General features: G+C 51.0%; 1 protein-coding gene across 1 annotated transcript in view; it reads left to right on the top strand.

The window, feature by feature from the left end:
* Positions 1–15375, top strand: part of PKM (pyruvate kinase M1/2) — a 20389-nt gene extending 5014 nt beyond the window's left edge. The window contains exons 2-11 of the mRNA XM_080626553.1: positions 435–604; positions 1280–1371; positions 4108–4239; positions 4456–4642; positions 5835–6105; positions 6272–6422; positions 7723–7875; positions 11909–12075; positions 14057–14238; positions 14728–15375. Of these exons, the coding sequence (XP_080482679.1) occupies positions 454–604; positions 1280–1371; positions 4108–4239; positions 4456–4642; positions 5835–6105; positions 6272–6422; positions 7723–7875; positions 11909–12075; positions 14057–14238; positions 14728–14834 (1593 nt within the window). The 5' untranslated portion in view covers positions 435–453 and the 3' untranslated portion in view covers positions 14835–15375. The remainder of the gene's footprint in view (positions 1–434; positions 605–1279; positions 1372–4107; positions 4240–4455; positions 4643–5834; positions 6106–6271; positions 6423–7722; positions 7876–11908; positions 12076–14056; positions 14239–14727) is intronic.

Below are 15375 nucleotides of genomic sequence, written 5' to 3'. Positions count from 1 at the left end.
GTAAGAGTGTCTACAGTTATGCTCGTGCTGCGCTGTCCCTCTCCCTGGTTGCTATGAGATGTGCAGTGGAGGCCTGTAGGAGAAATGACTCGAGAGCTGGGAGGGAGGAGGCAGAGTCTCTGCCTGTGCACTCAAGTGCTTGAATTTTGTTGCGTTGTGTAGCTCCAAGGGAAGACTGGCAATGAAGAGAAGCTATGAAGGGAACATCTGCATAGAAGGCAGGTGAGCTTTGGGTGGTGTATGTGGGGGATGACATGGAAATAGAAGTATGTCTTGCCTGTATCTAAGACTCTCAAGTAGGAACATAAAGATAGCTTCACCCAGTAGCAGTCTGCTTGTTACCTCCATATTCATCACGTGGGTGTGTTGGTGTCTCTGCTTGATGAGCCAGTCTGGGTGATTCCTAAACCTGGCACCACTTTCTTCTCTTCCAGACACAGGATTCCAGCAACAATGTCGAAGCACCACGATGCAGGGACTGCTTTCATCCAGACCCAGCAGCTGCACGCTGCCATGGCTGACACCTTTCTGGAGCACATGTGCCGCTTGGACATCGACTCGGAGCCAACCATCGCAAGGAACACTGGCATCATCTGCACCATCGGTAGGTGATTCCTAGATAGGAGAGGATTGTAGCTGGGAAGCCCTGTGTGGTGAAACTTGTTAGGGAAATTGGGAGAAGGTTTCAGCTTTCATCCCTTGCCAGGGCTGACCTTGTGTGCTGAAAGAACATGATTTTCCCATGTCTGCCTAACCCATGTTATTGCTAGGAGTGAATCCAGTAGCTGGGGAGCTCAGGACTGCTTAAGCTCTGCTGAGCTTCTCAAGGCAAGTTAAAACAGTCTTCGCTGCTGCAGATATGATCTGCTTCAGTGCTGAGTGTGTATCCATTAGACCTTTTCTGTTCCGCGTGAAGCAGCCTGTTGTGAGGGGGTTATCTGATGATTTTTGCAAAGTTAATATTCAAACTTCCTTGGTGCTTTCAGGCATGTAATGAATGACAGGACAAGGGAGAATGGGTTTAAACTGATAGAGGGGAGATTGAGATTAGATATAACAGAAGAAATTTTTCCCTGTGAGGGTGCTGAGGCGCTGGCCCAGGGTGCCCAGAGAAGCTGTGGCTGCCCCATCCCTGGCAGTGTTCAAGGCCAGGTTGGACACAGGGGCTTGGAGCAAGCTGCTCCAGTGGAAGGTGTCCCTGCTTGTGGCAGGGGTTGGAACTGGATGAGCTTTTGATGTCCTCTTGAAACCTGAACCAATCTGTGATTCTTCCTCCTAGGCCCAGCCTCCCGCTCGGTGGAGAAGCTGAAGGAAATGATTAAATCTGGGATGAATGTTGCCCGCCTCAACTTCTCTCATGGCACTCATGAGGTAAGGGTGGGTCTGAGCTGATAAGGCCTGACTGGACCATGTATCTGCTGGCTGTCTCTCACAGAAGAGGGAAATCCAGCTCAGTCCAGAGTGTGTGAAGGTGAAACTTTTGGGGGAAGCATGCTGGTTGTGCATATTGAGCCTGTGTAATTGCTGATAACAGTCAAGTTTTGAAAGCAGTTCAAGCTGGTTCCACACCCTTCTCTGTACCAGGAAGCCAGGTGACTGATATTTGAGACTTCAGTGCCAACTGAAGTGTCAAAGGCAACTTCATTGCCTGCTGTGAAAGCCTTCAGTTCTTTCTCATGTCCTGCCATTCCCTGTGCAAAGCTGCTGGTTGCCAGCTAAGAAAGTCAGAAGCCAGCAACATTTATCCCTCTTCTGCTGTTCACTGGATCACACAACTACCAGTTGTTGCTTCATTGCTGGGGGTTTTGCAAGCCGATCAATGAGTAATCTTGTCTCAAAAGAAAATTGTTAGTGAGTTGAAGTAATTACTGTGCTTAGTTGAAAGAACTGGACTCCTGGCTTTGCTCAGCCAACCTGCTCTGGTGGCACTCCTGGCAGTCATGAGGTTAGCACCGTGACGCTGGGGAGGTGGTGTGGTGAGCGTATAGGAATAAGGTCAAAAGAAATCAACACTGTTTGTGGCGGATGAGCCCTTACTGATATAAATAGGTTCTCAGTGATACTGGAGGAGCTGAGGATCCCGTTCCAGGTTGCCTGGCATGGCACCCTGAGCCTTCCTGCTGAGTTGTTTTTACCCTGGCTGCCCTCCAGCATTCAAAATGTCAGGCAGTAGCCAGTAGCAGCTCTAGGTGGCTTTACTTACTGAACCATGAGCCTCCTGGGGTGTAACAGCTTGGCCTCTCACCCTCGTGGCCTTTAAAGGCCACAGGGCGCTGTCAGAATCGAAAGGTCTGATGCTTAACTGTGCAAAACCATCAGACCTCAACTAAAGACCTTGAGGTAGTGTCAGTGCATAGCCTGCAGTTAGAATCTGCCGGGAGAACGAGTAGTGTGGAGTAGTCAAACCCTGCAGCTGGATGGTGCTGGGGTCTGTTGGCTGGTCAGGGAGTCAGTTGGTGGCCAGTACTTAAACCCAGACCATTCCTGCCCAGCAGAGCTGCCACTGTGGTTTGGACACTTGTTTCCTGAGGTTGAGGACAGGGACTGTGGCTTTCTGCTCTAGGGAGATCTAATTGTACATTTCATACAGATGAGGTGAGGCTACAGCAGAGTCTGGTCTTGCTGTCACCTTCTGTTTGGCTGTAGCCAATCTTAAGTTTGAGTCTCCTCTTGGTTCCTCCAAAACTTCCCAGTTTCTAGTGAAGCCCCAGAGAGTTTTCATACATTGTGAGTGCTTCAGTTCTTCCCAGTTCTTCCGTCTGCCTAAAGCATTTAACTAGGCTTCAACTTTAACAGAATTGCTTTAGCACCTGGCTGCCAGCTTTTTATATAGAAGAAAATGGCTTTTGCTTCCAGCTCTGCCCACTTTATTGTTCTGAATACATAACCCTGGAGGAAGCCAGACTCCTAGGAGCAAGTTGCTCCTTGTTATCAAACTAAGAAGTAAAAATCCCAGGAGACTGGGACCAGGTAAACACGATGGCACTGTTCAGGCAGGATTTCTGAACTGCGCACACCTGGCCTGGTGTGTGGAAGGGTTGGGGCCATCTCAAGTCTCAGCTTCCCTGCTCAATCAATAAACTAAATCACACTTCCTGCTCTAGAGTTAGCAATTGCAGTGTATCTATGGCTGAGGGCACACACATGAACTTCAGCACAGCTTTTTCCAGCCCTGCCTTCCTGGTGCTGGGATATTGTCCCTGTGATCGTGAAGTGGGCGTGCAGCGCTCATGTCAAGGCAGGTGACTGGCATGACGGGAGCAGAGTGCTTCCAGGTGAGTCAGAGCAAAAGCTGCTGGTCTGGCAATGAGGGGGGAAAGGGTATTTCTTATCTACAAAAGCCTGTCAAGTGTTATATTATCTGCAGTCAAGGTTATCTCTTCACGTTGTTTAAGCAAGTAAAGTAAACTGATCTGCTGGTCATCTGAAGCTTGTTTGAGGTGGTTTGGATGGGAGTTTCCCCACAGAATTGGCTGTCTGGACACAGGCAGCATTAGCAAAATGCTTTTGCATGTTGGGAAGTTGGGTGCTTGGTGCTGGAATCTTGAACTTCCAGCTGTGATTGCTTTGGGTCTCAAAACGCAAATACTTCAATAGATAATGTGCTCTCAGCAAATCGTTTATCTTCAGGGGAAATGGAAGCTTAAGAGTCCTAAAAAAAGCTTGTCTGTCTGCTCACATGTGGGACTGATAAGAGGGATCATGAAGAAGGCCATGGGTAGTCAGCACTGTGGCAGAGCTTCTGGAAGTGTTCTTCCTGAAGGCCTGTTGGTTGGTGGGCCATCTTAAGATGGCAAGTGTGTGTCCTGATGGAAAATTAGCTGAGTGCCTGGGCTGTCTGCTGGAGTTGTCCTTCTGGGGTTACAAGTGGGGCCAGTGAAGGCACAGCCACATAGGGCTCCACTTTCATGTGGAGAAGGCCACTGTATCCTCATGCTCTGCTTCTCTGAAGGCTCAGTCTGAATTAATTTCTCAAGCTACAACTGAAATTGAATGTAGTGCAAGAGTGGAGCTGTCAGCTGGGGCAGCTTTTGGGGTGTGTATTGATATCTTTCATAAGTGTTGGTGTAGAAATGGCCTGAAGGTTTCCATCTCTTTCCTCGCCAGTATCATGAGGGCACAATCAAGAATGTGCGAGAAGCTACAGAGAGCTTTGCTTCTGATCCCATCACCTACAGACCTGTGGCTATTGCACTGGATACCAAGGGACCTGAAATCCGAACTGGACTCATTAAGGGAGTAAGTTGCTCTTTCAGCCTTTTCCCCCCACTCTTTTTGACCATGTGAGCCTGGATACCCTGTGGGGATACCCTGTGGCCTTCCCAAATAAAAAATGCCTCTAGGGACCAAGGTAATAAGCCATCTCCCCAGGGTCTGGATGATCAGCTGCTGGCTGTGAGGTGGTTGCGTGCTGGTTTTTAGTGCTTTTGCTGAACTGCATGTTTTGACACGCAGAGCGGCACAGCAGAAGTGGAGCTGAAGAGAGGTGCATCGCTCAAAGTCACCCTGGATGATGCCTTCATGGAGAAATGCGACGAGAACGTCCTGTGGTTGGACTACAAGAACCTCACCAAGGTCGTAGAAATTGGCAGCAAAATCTACGTGGATGACGGTCTGATTTCCTTGCTGGTTAAGGAGAGAGGTGGGTTCCAGCTATGCCTGTCTAGTTTTGCCTCTGAACGTATTTGTGCTTTCCTTCTAGTAACTTGTTTTTTTAGCTTGCAGTTGGGTGTTAAAGGACAGGCTGACAGAGTTTGGGTTCTTCGGCATGGAGAAGAGAAGGCTCCAGGGAGACCTTAGGGCAGCTCCAGTGCCTAAAGGGGCTACAAGAAACCTGGAGAGGGGCTTTGGACAAGGGCCTGCAGGGACAGGCCAAGGGGAATGGCTTGAACCTGCCAGAGGGGAGACTGAGATGAGCTCTTAGGCAGAAGCTCTTCCCTGTGAGGGTGCTGAGGCGCTGGCCCAGGGTGCCCAGAGAAGCTGTGGCTGCCCCATCCCTGGCAGTGTTCAAGGCCAGGTTGGACACAGGGGCTTGGAGCAAGCTGCTCCAGTGGAAGGGGTCCCTGCCCGTGGCAGGGGTTGGAGCTGGATGAGCTTTAAGGACCCTTCTAACCCAAACTGTTCTATGGTACGATTCAATGAGTAAATGGGTCTTAATGCCACAGTGAGAATTTGAACAAAATGTTTTATGCCTCAAGTGTAGCAAGTGTCCAAAAACTTCATCTGGTTTCACTGGACTGTCATCTGAACCCCCTTTACAGCAATGAATGTGTGGAAGAGATATACAGTGCTCATGATCCAAAGCCTGTTCAGTGGGGCTAATTTATACTTTTATGCAGGATTTAACTAGTTTTACAGTGTAGACCCTGAGTTTTGTGGTTAGAGACAGGACTGGCTTTAACTGGTAGTGTTGGGGTGGGGATTAGTCCTTTGTAGTGCTGCCTGAACCACTCTAGCCTCAGGGTGTTGCCTCGAATCCCAGAGTGTAGGGAGATGGAGGTGAGGCTTTCAGGGTCTCAGTTTGGAATGACAGGATGCATGTGTGCACAAGGGCAGCCTGGTAGCTTTTCTGGGAGAGGCAGTGCCAACTTCCTGCATGGAACAAATGGCATCTTCTCCAAGAGCAGTGCAGGAGTAGTTTTAGGCCAGTCTGCTGTGCTCTCATGGGTAAATTGCAAGCTTGTGTGTTACGTAAATGCTCTGAAGAGATGAGTGATGTGCTTTCTATCGTGTGTGGTCGCTACTGGCACTCTGCTCTGAGGCAGGGAGGTGGTGTGGGAGGTCCAGCAGGGAGCTTCTGGTAAACACTGACTGTAGGAACACATGCCTTTCAGGCAAGGACTATGTTATGACGGAGGTGGAGAACGGCGGCATGCTGGGCAGCAAGAAGGGAGTGAACCTGCCTGGCGCCGCGGTCGACCTGCCTGCAGTCTCCGAGAAGGATATCCAGGACTTAAAATTCGGCGTGGAGCAGAATGTGGATATAGTGTTTGCTTCCTTCATCCGCAAAGCTGCTGATGTCCATGCTGTCAGGAACGTGCTAGGGGAAAAGGGAAAGAACATCAAGATTATCAGCAAGATTGAGAACCATGAGGGTGTGCGCAGGTGAGCTTTTAGGAAGTTTTATGTGGCATTTGATATGTGTTGTGACTTGGTTTTGGTTTTCTTCCTCCTGCCTTGGCATTCCAGTTTACCGAAATGGCATGGAGGGGGAGGACAGAAGGTGTTTTACACAGCACATGAGGTAACAAACCTCTTCTCTTGCTGTCAGGTTTGATGAGATCCTGGAGGCCAGTGATGGCATCATGGTGGCCCGTGGTGACCTGGGCATCGAGATCCCTGCTGAAAAGGTCTTCCTCGCCCAGAAGATGATGATTGGGCGCTGCAACAGGGCTGGTAAACCTGTCATCTGTGCCACTCAGGTACTGGAAATGCCATGGGAGCACAGGGTGTGAATGTCAGTAGCTCTCATGGTGTGACTGTTCGCCAGAGTGAGATGCCTAGGGCAAAGGGGGTTTGCTCATAGCTTGAGGTGCTGCTTAAAAGATGTTCGAGATCTTCACCAGGAAGGTTACAGGACCTCTGAAGGTTTTACCCCTTGAAGGCATTATGAGCCTTTTGGGCTGAATAACCAAATTCTGGGGAAGAAGATGGCATGTGCTTTTGCCTTGGCATCTTGTAGCAGCACATCTGTGTCTAACAGAACGCTTGTGAAGGTTCCCGGGTGTATTAAAAGATGCGCCCACACTGCAGCATCAGAAGAAACTGAGGGGAAGACCCATCCCCTCACTATTCTGGGAGTGGGAGAAGGAGAGCTGGTGCTCAGCTTCACTGGTTCCAGTAGATGTCATGTGTGCACACTCCTCAGGCACTGGGAGGACTGGTTTCCTGGCTGCACTTGCTCTGTGCATAGGCTGTGGAAGCAAAAGCTGTTTCTAAGCTGTAGCCACCAGGCAGGGCTGTGTGTCACAGTGGTGTATGCTCCTTCCTCTTGCTGTATTGCAGCTGAAACACAGCCTCAGGTGGTGTTTCATGAGTGGTGTGTGCCCAGTGGTGAGCTCTGGCTGGGGAAAGCTGAGCACTTGGGCAAGACAGAAGAGCTGGCTAGGCTGTGGTGTGTGGAGGGACCCTGGCTTCTGGGAGTAGGGGGCAGGAAGAGCTAATGGGAAGGAGGAGCTTTTTTCTTGTGAAAGCTGTTGTTTGCTGCTCTCCTCAGAGCAAATGCTTAGGAGGCAGGTGGCAGCTGTTCTGAGATTACATGTTAAAGAACTTGAAATCTTGCACTGGATGAAGGTGACTTTAACTGGTGCAAGAGCTCCCTGTTCAGCTATTCCTAGATGAGAAAAACAACCACCTAGGTACTAATTTGGGAATATGTGGCTGGATTTCAGCTTTTAGAGAGCTCGGAGTTCCTTGCTCCCAGCCCTGTGCTGAAAAGTTTGATTGGAAAGTTGGAGTGTTGGGTCTGTGGTGTTGTGTGGGTTAAATGTCCCTGGAAAAGGAGTGAATGAGGAACAGAAACAAAACTAAATGAGTTGGGTTTTCTTGCAGGAAGATGCTTTAATTCAGAACTGGTCCCTCACCATCTCGTACACAGGGTAGAACTCTTCAAGCTGTATTCTGTCTTCTGCCCTATATATAAAGTACATTGAAGCACACTAGTGAAAAAGCAGCAGCTTCCTTCTGCAGTGTCTTGATTCCTTTGGCTTTCCTCTCTTCCAGATGCTGGAAAGCATGATCAAGAAGCCTCGCCCAACCCGCGCTGAGGGCAGTGATGTTGCTAATGCTGTCTTAGATGGAGCCGACTGCATCATGCTGTCCGGAGAGACCGCCAAGGGAGACTACCCACTGGAGGCTGTGCGCATGCAGCACGCTGTGAGTACTGCCTTGGCTCCTGGGAGCAGTCCTTCATTGCTCCCATCTTCCATCTGAGCCAGGCACCTGGAGATCTAAATGTGGCTCGGGCTGGGTGGCAGCACCTCACAGTCCAAAGTAATGGAATCAGCTGGGTTAAAAATCCCTTTAAGCTCATCCAGTCCAACCATTCCCCAGCACTGCCAAGGCCACCACTAACCCATGGCACTGAGGGCCTTGGCTACACAGTGTGTGAACACTTGCAGGGACGGTGACTGCAGCCCTGCCCTGGGCAGCCTGTTCCAATGCCTGAGCACCTTTCTATGGAGAAATTGTTTCTAATCTCCAGTCTAAACCTCCCCTGGTGCAGCTTGAGGCTGTTTCTTCGTGCTGTGGGTGTTTCTTTACCTAATGTGGTCCTGAGGGCCTGAAACCTCACTTTGTGTGCTCCCAAGCGTGGCCAGGCTGAGCTGAGAACTGCACTGCAGTGCTCCAGAGTCTAAGCTTCACATTTCTCACACTGAATTCTTGTTTAGGCTAGGGTAAAGAGGGGGGTTGCCATTACCTTGGCGAGTTTCTTCAAATGCCCTGTTTGTTGTGGCATAGTAAATGCCTTAAACTTCTCCAAGGTCGAGGAGCTGCTTAAGCGGTTTATCTGTAGATAATGAAAGGTGTGGGCTGGCTCTGGGGGGGGTGGAGGCTCCTGAGCCTGGTTCGCAGCACTGGTGTGCTCAGGGTTGGGGTGTGTGTTGCATGAGTACTGACAGCACCGTGGTTTTCCATGCCTGAACTGCCAGAAACCTCTGCTCTGCTTCGAGTTCACCCAGCTCGTGCTGCGGCTGATGGAGACCTGATGTTGAGTGTCCAAGTGTTGCTTCTCCCCAGTTACCAGTGCTGTGACTTGCAGCAGTGCTAACTTCCACCAGTTTTATGTGCAATTCAGGTTATAGAGATGAATCAACTCAGCTAGTGTTTGTTTGCAGTGCATTATGGAAGTAATCTTTTATCTGAGCAATACGTGTGGTGGGGGTTTTTGGGGTGGAAAATGCGAAATATGACTTCATGTAACCAGTAACTGCTGGTTTACAGGCTGAACCCTAACGATGCAGCTGAAAGGTTCTTCCTCAGTTTTCACCTCCTAAATCACAAGGGCTGACTTTCTACCAAGACTTGGAAACCTGCTGCAGGAAGCCTTCTATCCGGGTTTCCGTTCTGGCATTCTAATTCCTAGGCTCAGGCAGGTTGTATTGTACCTGTACTCTGAGCTCAGGATCCGTTGCATGTGCTTCCCTCTTGCTGCAGACCTGGGAATTGTGGTGTTTGCTCTGCCAGGCCTCTGGAGAAACACTGAAGGTTTAAACCTTCTGTGCAGAAGAGTAAATACAGATTCATTTTGTTTAACATAACATGGCCCAGGCAGCAGGGTGCCAACTCTGTGATGGTAGGAGCACAGCCCCTTTCATCTGAGCTGACTGGCTTGGTGTTAGTTGAGAGAAGCCCCACCAATAGTGCCCTGGGTAACCACGGTCTGAACATCTGCAGCATGGCCAGAGCAGCTGAATATTTCCATTGGAAATGGCCTAGTGGTCACAGCAGGGAGAGAGCTCTGGTGAAGAGCAGCTCCTCTGTGCATTCCCTGGCCTGAAACTGGGTGTCAGTTTGGGTTTAGGTACTTACCCAGTGCTGCTACTGGAGTATTCCAAGTAAAGCTCCCTCTGTAGTGAGGTGTAGACAGTAAATGTGGGCTGTCAGGTCAGGATCTGCTCTATATAGTATCTCTGCACCTCTCTGAGAGACCTGACCTGTCCATCCCTGTCCCAGCAGCTTTCCTGCAACTCCACAGTGGTTTGCTCAATGATCCCTTTTCACTGTCCTCTTGGAAACAAGTTTGCTCTTCAGTACCTGGCACCTCTGTGACAAAAATAGCCTGTGCCTCAAGTTTAGTAGCAAGCTTCCAAATACTGGGCAGGCTGTTTTCTGCTTGTGGGAGTGGGATTCCTTCCAATTCCAGTCCACATTCCACAGTTGTCTTCAGATGTCACCCTGGCCATGCTGTCTGACAGGACCGAGGTTTAGATAGCTGCCATTTTCCTCTCTCCCACCTCCGCCCTGGTACCTCTGCACGTGTAACAGCTGGAACCCTCTGGTCATTTCTGTGTGAGTAATGGCAGCGGTGATGTGGAGTTAAGGACTGGGCTGCTGTTCCCGCCTGTCACATGTGTCCTGGTATTTTTAGGCATAAGATACTTAACTACTTTGGCTTAAACTGATACCTGTGAAAGAGGGATAATTCCTGGCATCATGTAAAGCAATTAATTGACATTGGAATAGCAAAATTGATATTTGGAATGTGTCTAATGACAAAGCCATTTACTCTAATGGCACTTTCTGCTCAAACATAACTCGTCATGCTTTGTGTAGTGGCTGCTCAATTTCCAAAGCAACTGGATGGAGTTGTCCTCAAAAAGATGATGAACCTTTGCATGCTTTTCTGATCTCTGCAAGCCTTCTTTATTGGGTTGTCAGGGGCTAATGCAACCTTCTGAGATGGGAGTTGTCTTTAAACATGAGGATGAACAGATCACTGAATCTGTGGCAAATGCTTAGTGTGAACAGAAAGCCCTTAGATGTGCCTCTTTACCTTGTCTGGCGCTGTACAAACACCCCAACATGTTGTGACAACCCTATAAGGAAGACTTGTTCCTATTTTTATTTCTCTGTTACCGAAAGATAAGTTGTTATAGCACTTGGAAGTGAAAGTTTATTGGCTCTCAGGTTAAACGAAGTCTTCACTGGCTCTCAAGCTAAACTAAGTCTAATAAAGCTGAGAGACACAGTCTCCCAAATTCAGGGTGATGTTGAAAGCACACTGATGGTGTGTTGGCTCCATGAAGACTGTTCCAGCAGTGCTGTGTAGTGTTGGGAGGGTATTGAGAAGGAGACATGGAGCTACAGAGGTTTCCTCTTGAGGAGCTGTGGGCAGGACCATCAGCAGGCTGGTAGATTGCATGAGAGTCTCTCAAGGAAGTAGTAAGCAGCTGCAACAAGGCGCGCTCTGACTCTGAGCTGGCTTGTTCTGCTCCTTGAAAAGCGGTCAGTGTATGCCTGCTCTGAAAGGGCTCCAAAATACAGCAGGAATGCCGCCTATGGAATGCTGGCCCCATGACCAGTGCTTGCCAGTTCAGTGATGTGGTGGAACAGCCAGGGCGGCTGTGGTGTTACTGGGTTGTGTTCAGCAAACTCCCAACCTGAGAGCCAAGAAGAGCTTCACAGCTTGACCTTTAATATTCTCTTGCATGCGTTACTATGACAATTAAGCCAATTAATGTGATCTCATGTTCCTCTGGTGTATCTTTCCTCCTTTTCTTTCTTTCTCTCCTCCTCCGTTGCTCCTGCTCGGGGCTGCAGATCGCTCGTGAGGCTGAGGCCGCAATGTTCCATCGTCAGCTGTTCGAAGAGATTTTACGCCTCAATGTTAACAACAGAGACCCTGCCGATGCCATGGCAGTAGGCGCAGTGGAGGCCTCTTTTAAGTGCTTAGCTGCAGCCCTGATAGTTATGACCGAGTCTGGCAGGTAGGGCTCAGAGAGGGGGCTTGGTGCCATGAATACAAACACACTCCCTTTTAGCACTGCCATTGCTTAGCAAGCGATTTGCTGCTGCCCTATCAGCCTTGTGCAACTGCTGCGGTCTGAGCTGACTTCTCTGTGGCAGGGAGGGACTCCGTAGGCAGGAGCAGAGCGAGAGTGCCTGGCAGTAGGCATGAATGTCACCGAGTGTGGGCTCGGCAGGGTGAGGTGACTCCGGAGGTGCCACCAATTTGACAAAGAAACCTTGAGGACCAACTGGTTCCTCTCTAACTGTGTGCTGTTTGGGTGCCCGCGTGTTGCGGCATTGCCCCAGATAATCTGTGCTCGCTGATTGGCAACTCCTGTGTCAAAGCTAATGGTGTTTGTGTGGCACCTCGCAATGGAGCACCTTGCCCTGCCCCTGCAGCCCGGAGCGCCTGACCTGAGTGTTGTGCTGTCTTCCCGAACGCGTGTTGCTCTTATAGATTGCCCGGGAGGCCGAAGCCGCCATCTTTCACAGGCAGTTGTTTGAGGAACTGCGTCGTCTGACATCCCTCAACTGTGATCCCACGGAGGCCGCTGCTGTTGGCGCTGTGGAAGCGTCCTTCAAGTGCTGCAGCGGGGCCATTATTGTCCTCACCAAGTCTGGAAGGTAGGAGGTGACAGGTTCCCCCAGGTCAAGCCAACCTCATGACAGGGTGGGGGAAGGAGACTCGCATAAAGATGGCTTTGAAAGGAGAGCTGTAGCAGTGAAGCCGGGCTTTGGCAGCGACTGAGAGCCCAGCTCCCTGCTGCAGTGCTGGTTCCCTGGAGATGGGCAGACATCTGGAACATCTGCATGTAGAGAACCTCCAAGTTCCCCTGCCTGCCTCTGCCAGCGTGGCATCGGCACCAAACCCTGCCTCCCCTTCCAGCTGGGAATGGCATCTTTGCCAGCAGCGCGGGCTGGAAGAGTCAAGGGAAAATCAGTGGTGCAGCTTCAGTTTACATTTCTTGGCAAGACACCTCCGATGTAACACATTCAGTGAACGCAGAATCCATTTCATGGTAGCATCCAAATTCTTGGTCCCCTGCTGACCCCTTCAGGCAGCAGCCCTGCTTGCCTAAGCCTGAGGGGTGAAGAGGGACTGCTTAGGATTAGGAAGGGAATTGGAGAGTGTTGGAAATTTCCTCTTCCTTATGCTCCTGCCTGTGTTAACCTCACTGACCAGGCAGGCACCAGCAGCCATGTGCTGCCTGTGCTCACAGATGAGCTCAGTGCCTTGGATGTGGGTGCATGACAGCAGCGTGGATACACTGGAGCCATTAGAGTTTGGGATTTCCATCCAGCAATGTGAGCAGAGACTCACTTTTCCAGCAATGGAAAGGGAGCTGGAACCGATCACCTTTTCTATCTAGAGCAATTAGGCTGCCCATTCCCAAAGCACGTCCGACCCTAAGTCTCAGACTGCTTCTGGAATTGCTTGCACTGGATTTGGACCGAAGGAATAGTGCAGCAGCAGGGATGTGATGAAATGCACGGTCTGCCTGAAGATCTGGACCATCGGTGAATCCTTCACCTAGATTTACAGCTTCAAATGGTTTGGAGCAGCTGCTTCCTGCTGAAACGAGGAGTGACTGTAACACTGAGTCTGGACAGCCTCATGCTTCTGATGTTCCTTGTGAAAGGTTCCACCTCACGCTTGACCTTTCTAAAGAGATTAGAACTCCGAATATTTTTAGCTGTGGATACGGTTACAGCCCTTGAGTACCTGCATGTCCTGGAGCTGCCGGGAGGCTTCTTGGGCAGAGTGGGAAGGATTGTCTGAGAGCTAGCACGTGTGTTCGGGGGCTTCCAGCAGGCTGCCGCTGCCTGCTTTAAGCAGCAGTTCTGAGCGTTCTGAGCATGGCTCCACTACATGAGGCTGCAAAAGCTTGTGGAGATCCTGACATGCTAGTCGGAAAGATGGAGCTGTAAATACTGCAGTTTCCATCTCCATTTGGAGTGCCCAGGGAAAAGGAAGCTGCAGTCCCCACCCAGGGTGTGCTGCTTCCTCTTTTAGGTGTTTCAAGGCCCAATGTTCCACTCTTAAATTTTTGCCTTGGTGGCATTTGCTTCCTGTTGGGTGCAGGAGCAGAGCTCTGTATGGAGGAACTGGCCTGTGCACTGCCTTCAGCAGGTGAACGTGGCTGGGAGGCAAATGGCTTCAGTGCGGGCTCTTCCCATCCTGTGAACCGGGAGCTCTTCAGAACAGAGAGAGCTTGCAGGGACCCCCATTGAGATGCCAAGAACTGCTTGCAGAGGCCGGAATAAATGGCACCTCGCCACCTTAACATAGCAACGGAGACAAATACATGCTTGTTTTCAGGACTAAAACACCCAGATGGTGCTTTAAACGCAGAGGCGAGATGATGGTCACCACTGCCAAGGGTGATGGTCTGCCCAGTTGCCAAACTGGGAATTTGGAGGAGCATCCAGCTTGCTTGGTGAGCTTGGCTCTTGCCAGCATCTCCCATGCGTCATCCTGCGATCGCTCCAGGGGTGTGTGGAGTTCACTGAGCAAACCTGGCTGCTGCTTGTGCTGTTGCGGCTGTACACAGGCTCCCCTCGTGCCTGTAGCGTGGTGCTTCACCCTCTTGTGTTGTCCTTGCAGGTCTGCTCACCTCGTGTCCCGGTACCGCCCGCGCGCTCCCATCATCGCGGTGACCCGCAATGACCAGACCGCGCGCCAGGCACACCTCTACCGCGGCATCTTCCCTGTCCTCTGCAAAGAGCCAGCCCTGAACGCCTGGGCTGAGGACGTGGACCTCCGCGTCACCCTGGGCATGAATGTTGGTGAGTGAGGCCACACCGGGAATCGGGCGGGGTGGGACATGGGGGTCCTGAGCCCTTGCTATAGTGCTTTTGGGGGTACCAGTGGGGACCTGTGACAAAGCGGGGAGAGGAGCTCGCTGCCTGTGTAGTAACGGTGTCTGTTTGGGAAATAGGGGATGGCAGTTGCATGAGTGCAACCACATCCGCTTGGGAAATGGGTAGGTTGGCAGGGTTGGCACAGCTGCCTTAAAATGGGTTTTGACAGAAAACGTGGTTGGCTTTAATATGTGGTGCTTGTCCTGAAGGACATGAGAAGCCCGAAGGGGGGTGGCTCCTTTCCTGTTCCCTCCCAGTTCTGTGCTGTGGAATTTTCAGCTCCTTGTCCCAACAGAGCCCAAAGCAGAGAGGGGTGGGCAGTGATGGGGCCTTGATATCAACTTGGGTGTCCCCGTGCATGGGTGGGTGCTGTGATGTTACAAGCCCTGACCCCCTCCCTCTGTTCTCTTCTAGGCAAAGCACGTGGGTTCTTCAAGAGCGGTGACCTGGTCATTGTGCTGACGGGCTGGCGCCCCGGCTCCGGCTACACCAACACCATGCGTGTGGTGCCCGTTCCCTGAGCAACTTGACTCCGACCAGCACCAACCACCTTCCTTCCCCCTTCCTCTCGCTCCTCTCTTCCTCTCGCGTTAGGCCCGCCATCGCTTGCGCTGTTCTTCCCCCTAGCGTGAACGTAGGTTGCTAAACACCACCCAGTGCAGCAGCAGCAGGGGGAAGAGACCTTAAATCACTAAAAAAGTACATACTTGAAGTGTTTAGTTTTTTTTAAACCCTCTCCCCGTAGTGAAGCCGTGCCCTGGTCCATGTTGGAGTCAGCTTAGTGAGTTCTTGTCAGTGTAGGACTGGCCTCAGGGTTTGGGGTGATGGGGAAGGGGAGAGGTGATGGTGGCCAACACTTCCACTGTCCCCTCCTCGCTGGAGGCACAGACCAAATCTGAGATTTATCCAGCTGCTCACCTTGTTTGTCCCCGGGGGTGGGGGTAGAAGAGGGGTGTTCCCCTCCCCTGCACTCCCCTCTCTCTGCCCTGTCACCGTGTTGTGTGTGTGTCCCCAGAGCCTTCTGCACCCTGCGCTCCACAGGTCCCTGGGGCAGTCAGAGCA

This window comes from Psittacula echo (genome assembly GCF_963264785.1).
Source record: "Psittacula echo genome assembly, chromosome: 10".
Lineage (NCBI taxonomy): Eukaryota > Metazoa > Chordata > Aves > Psittaciformes > Psittacidae > Psittacula > Psittacula echo.
This window is presented reverse-complemented; position numbering and strand designations above follow the sequence as displayed.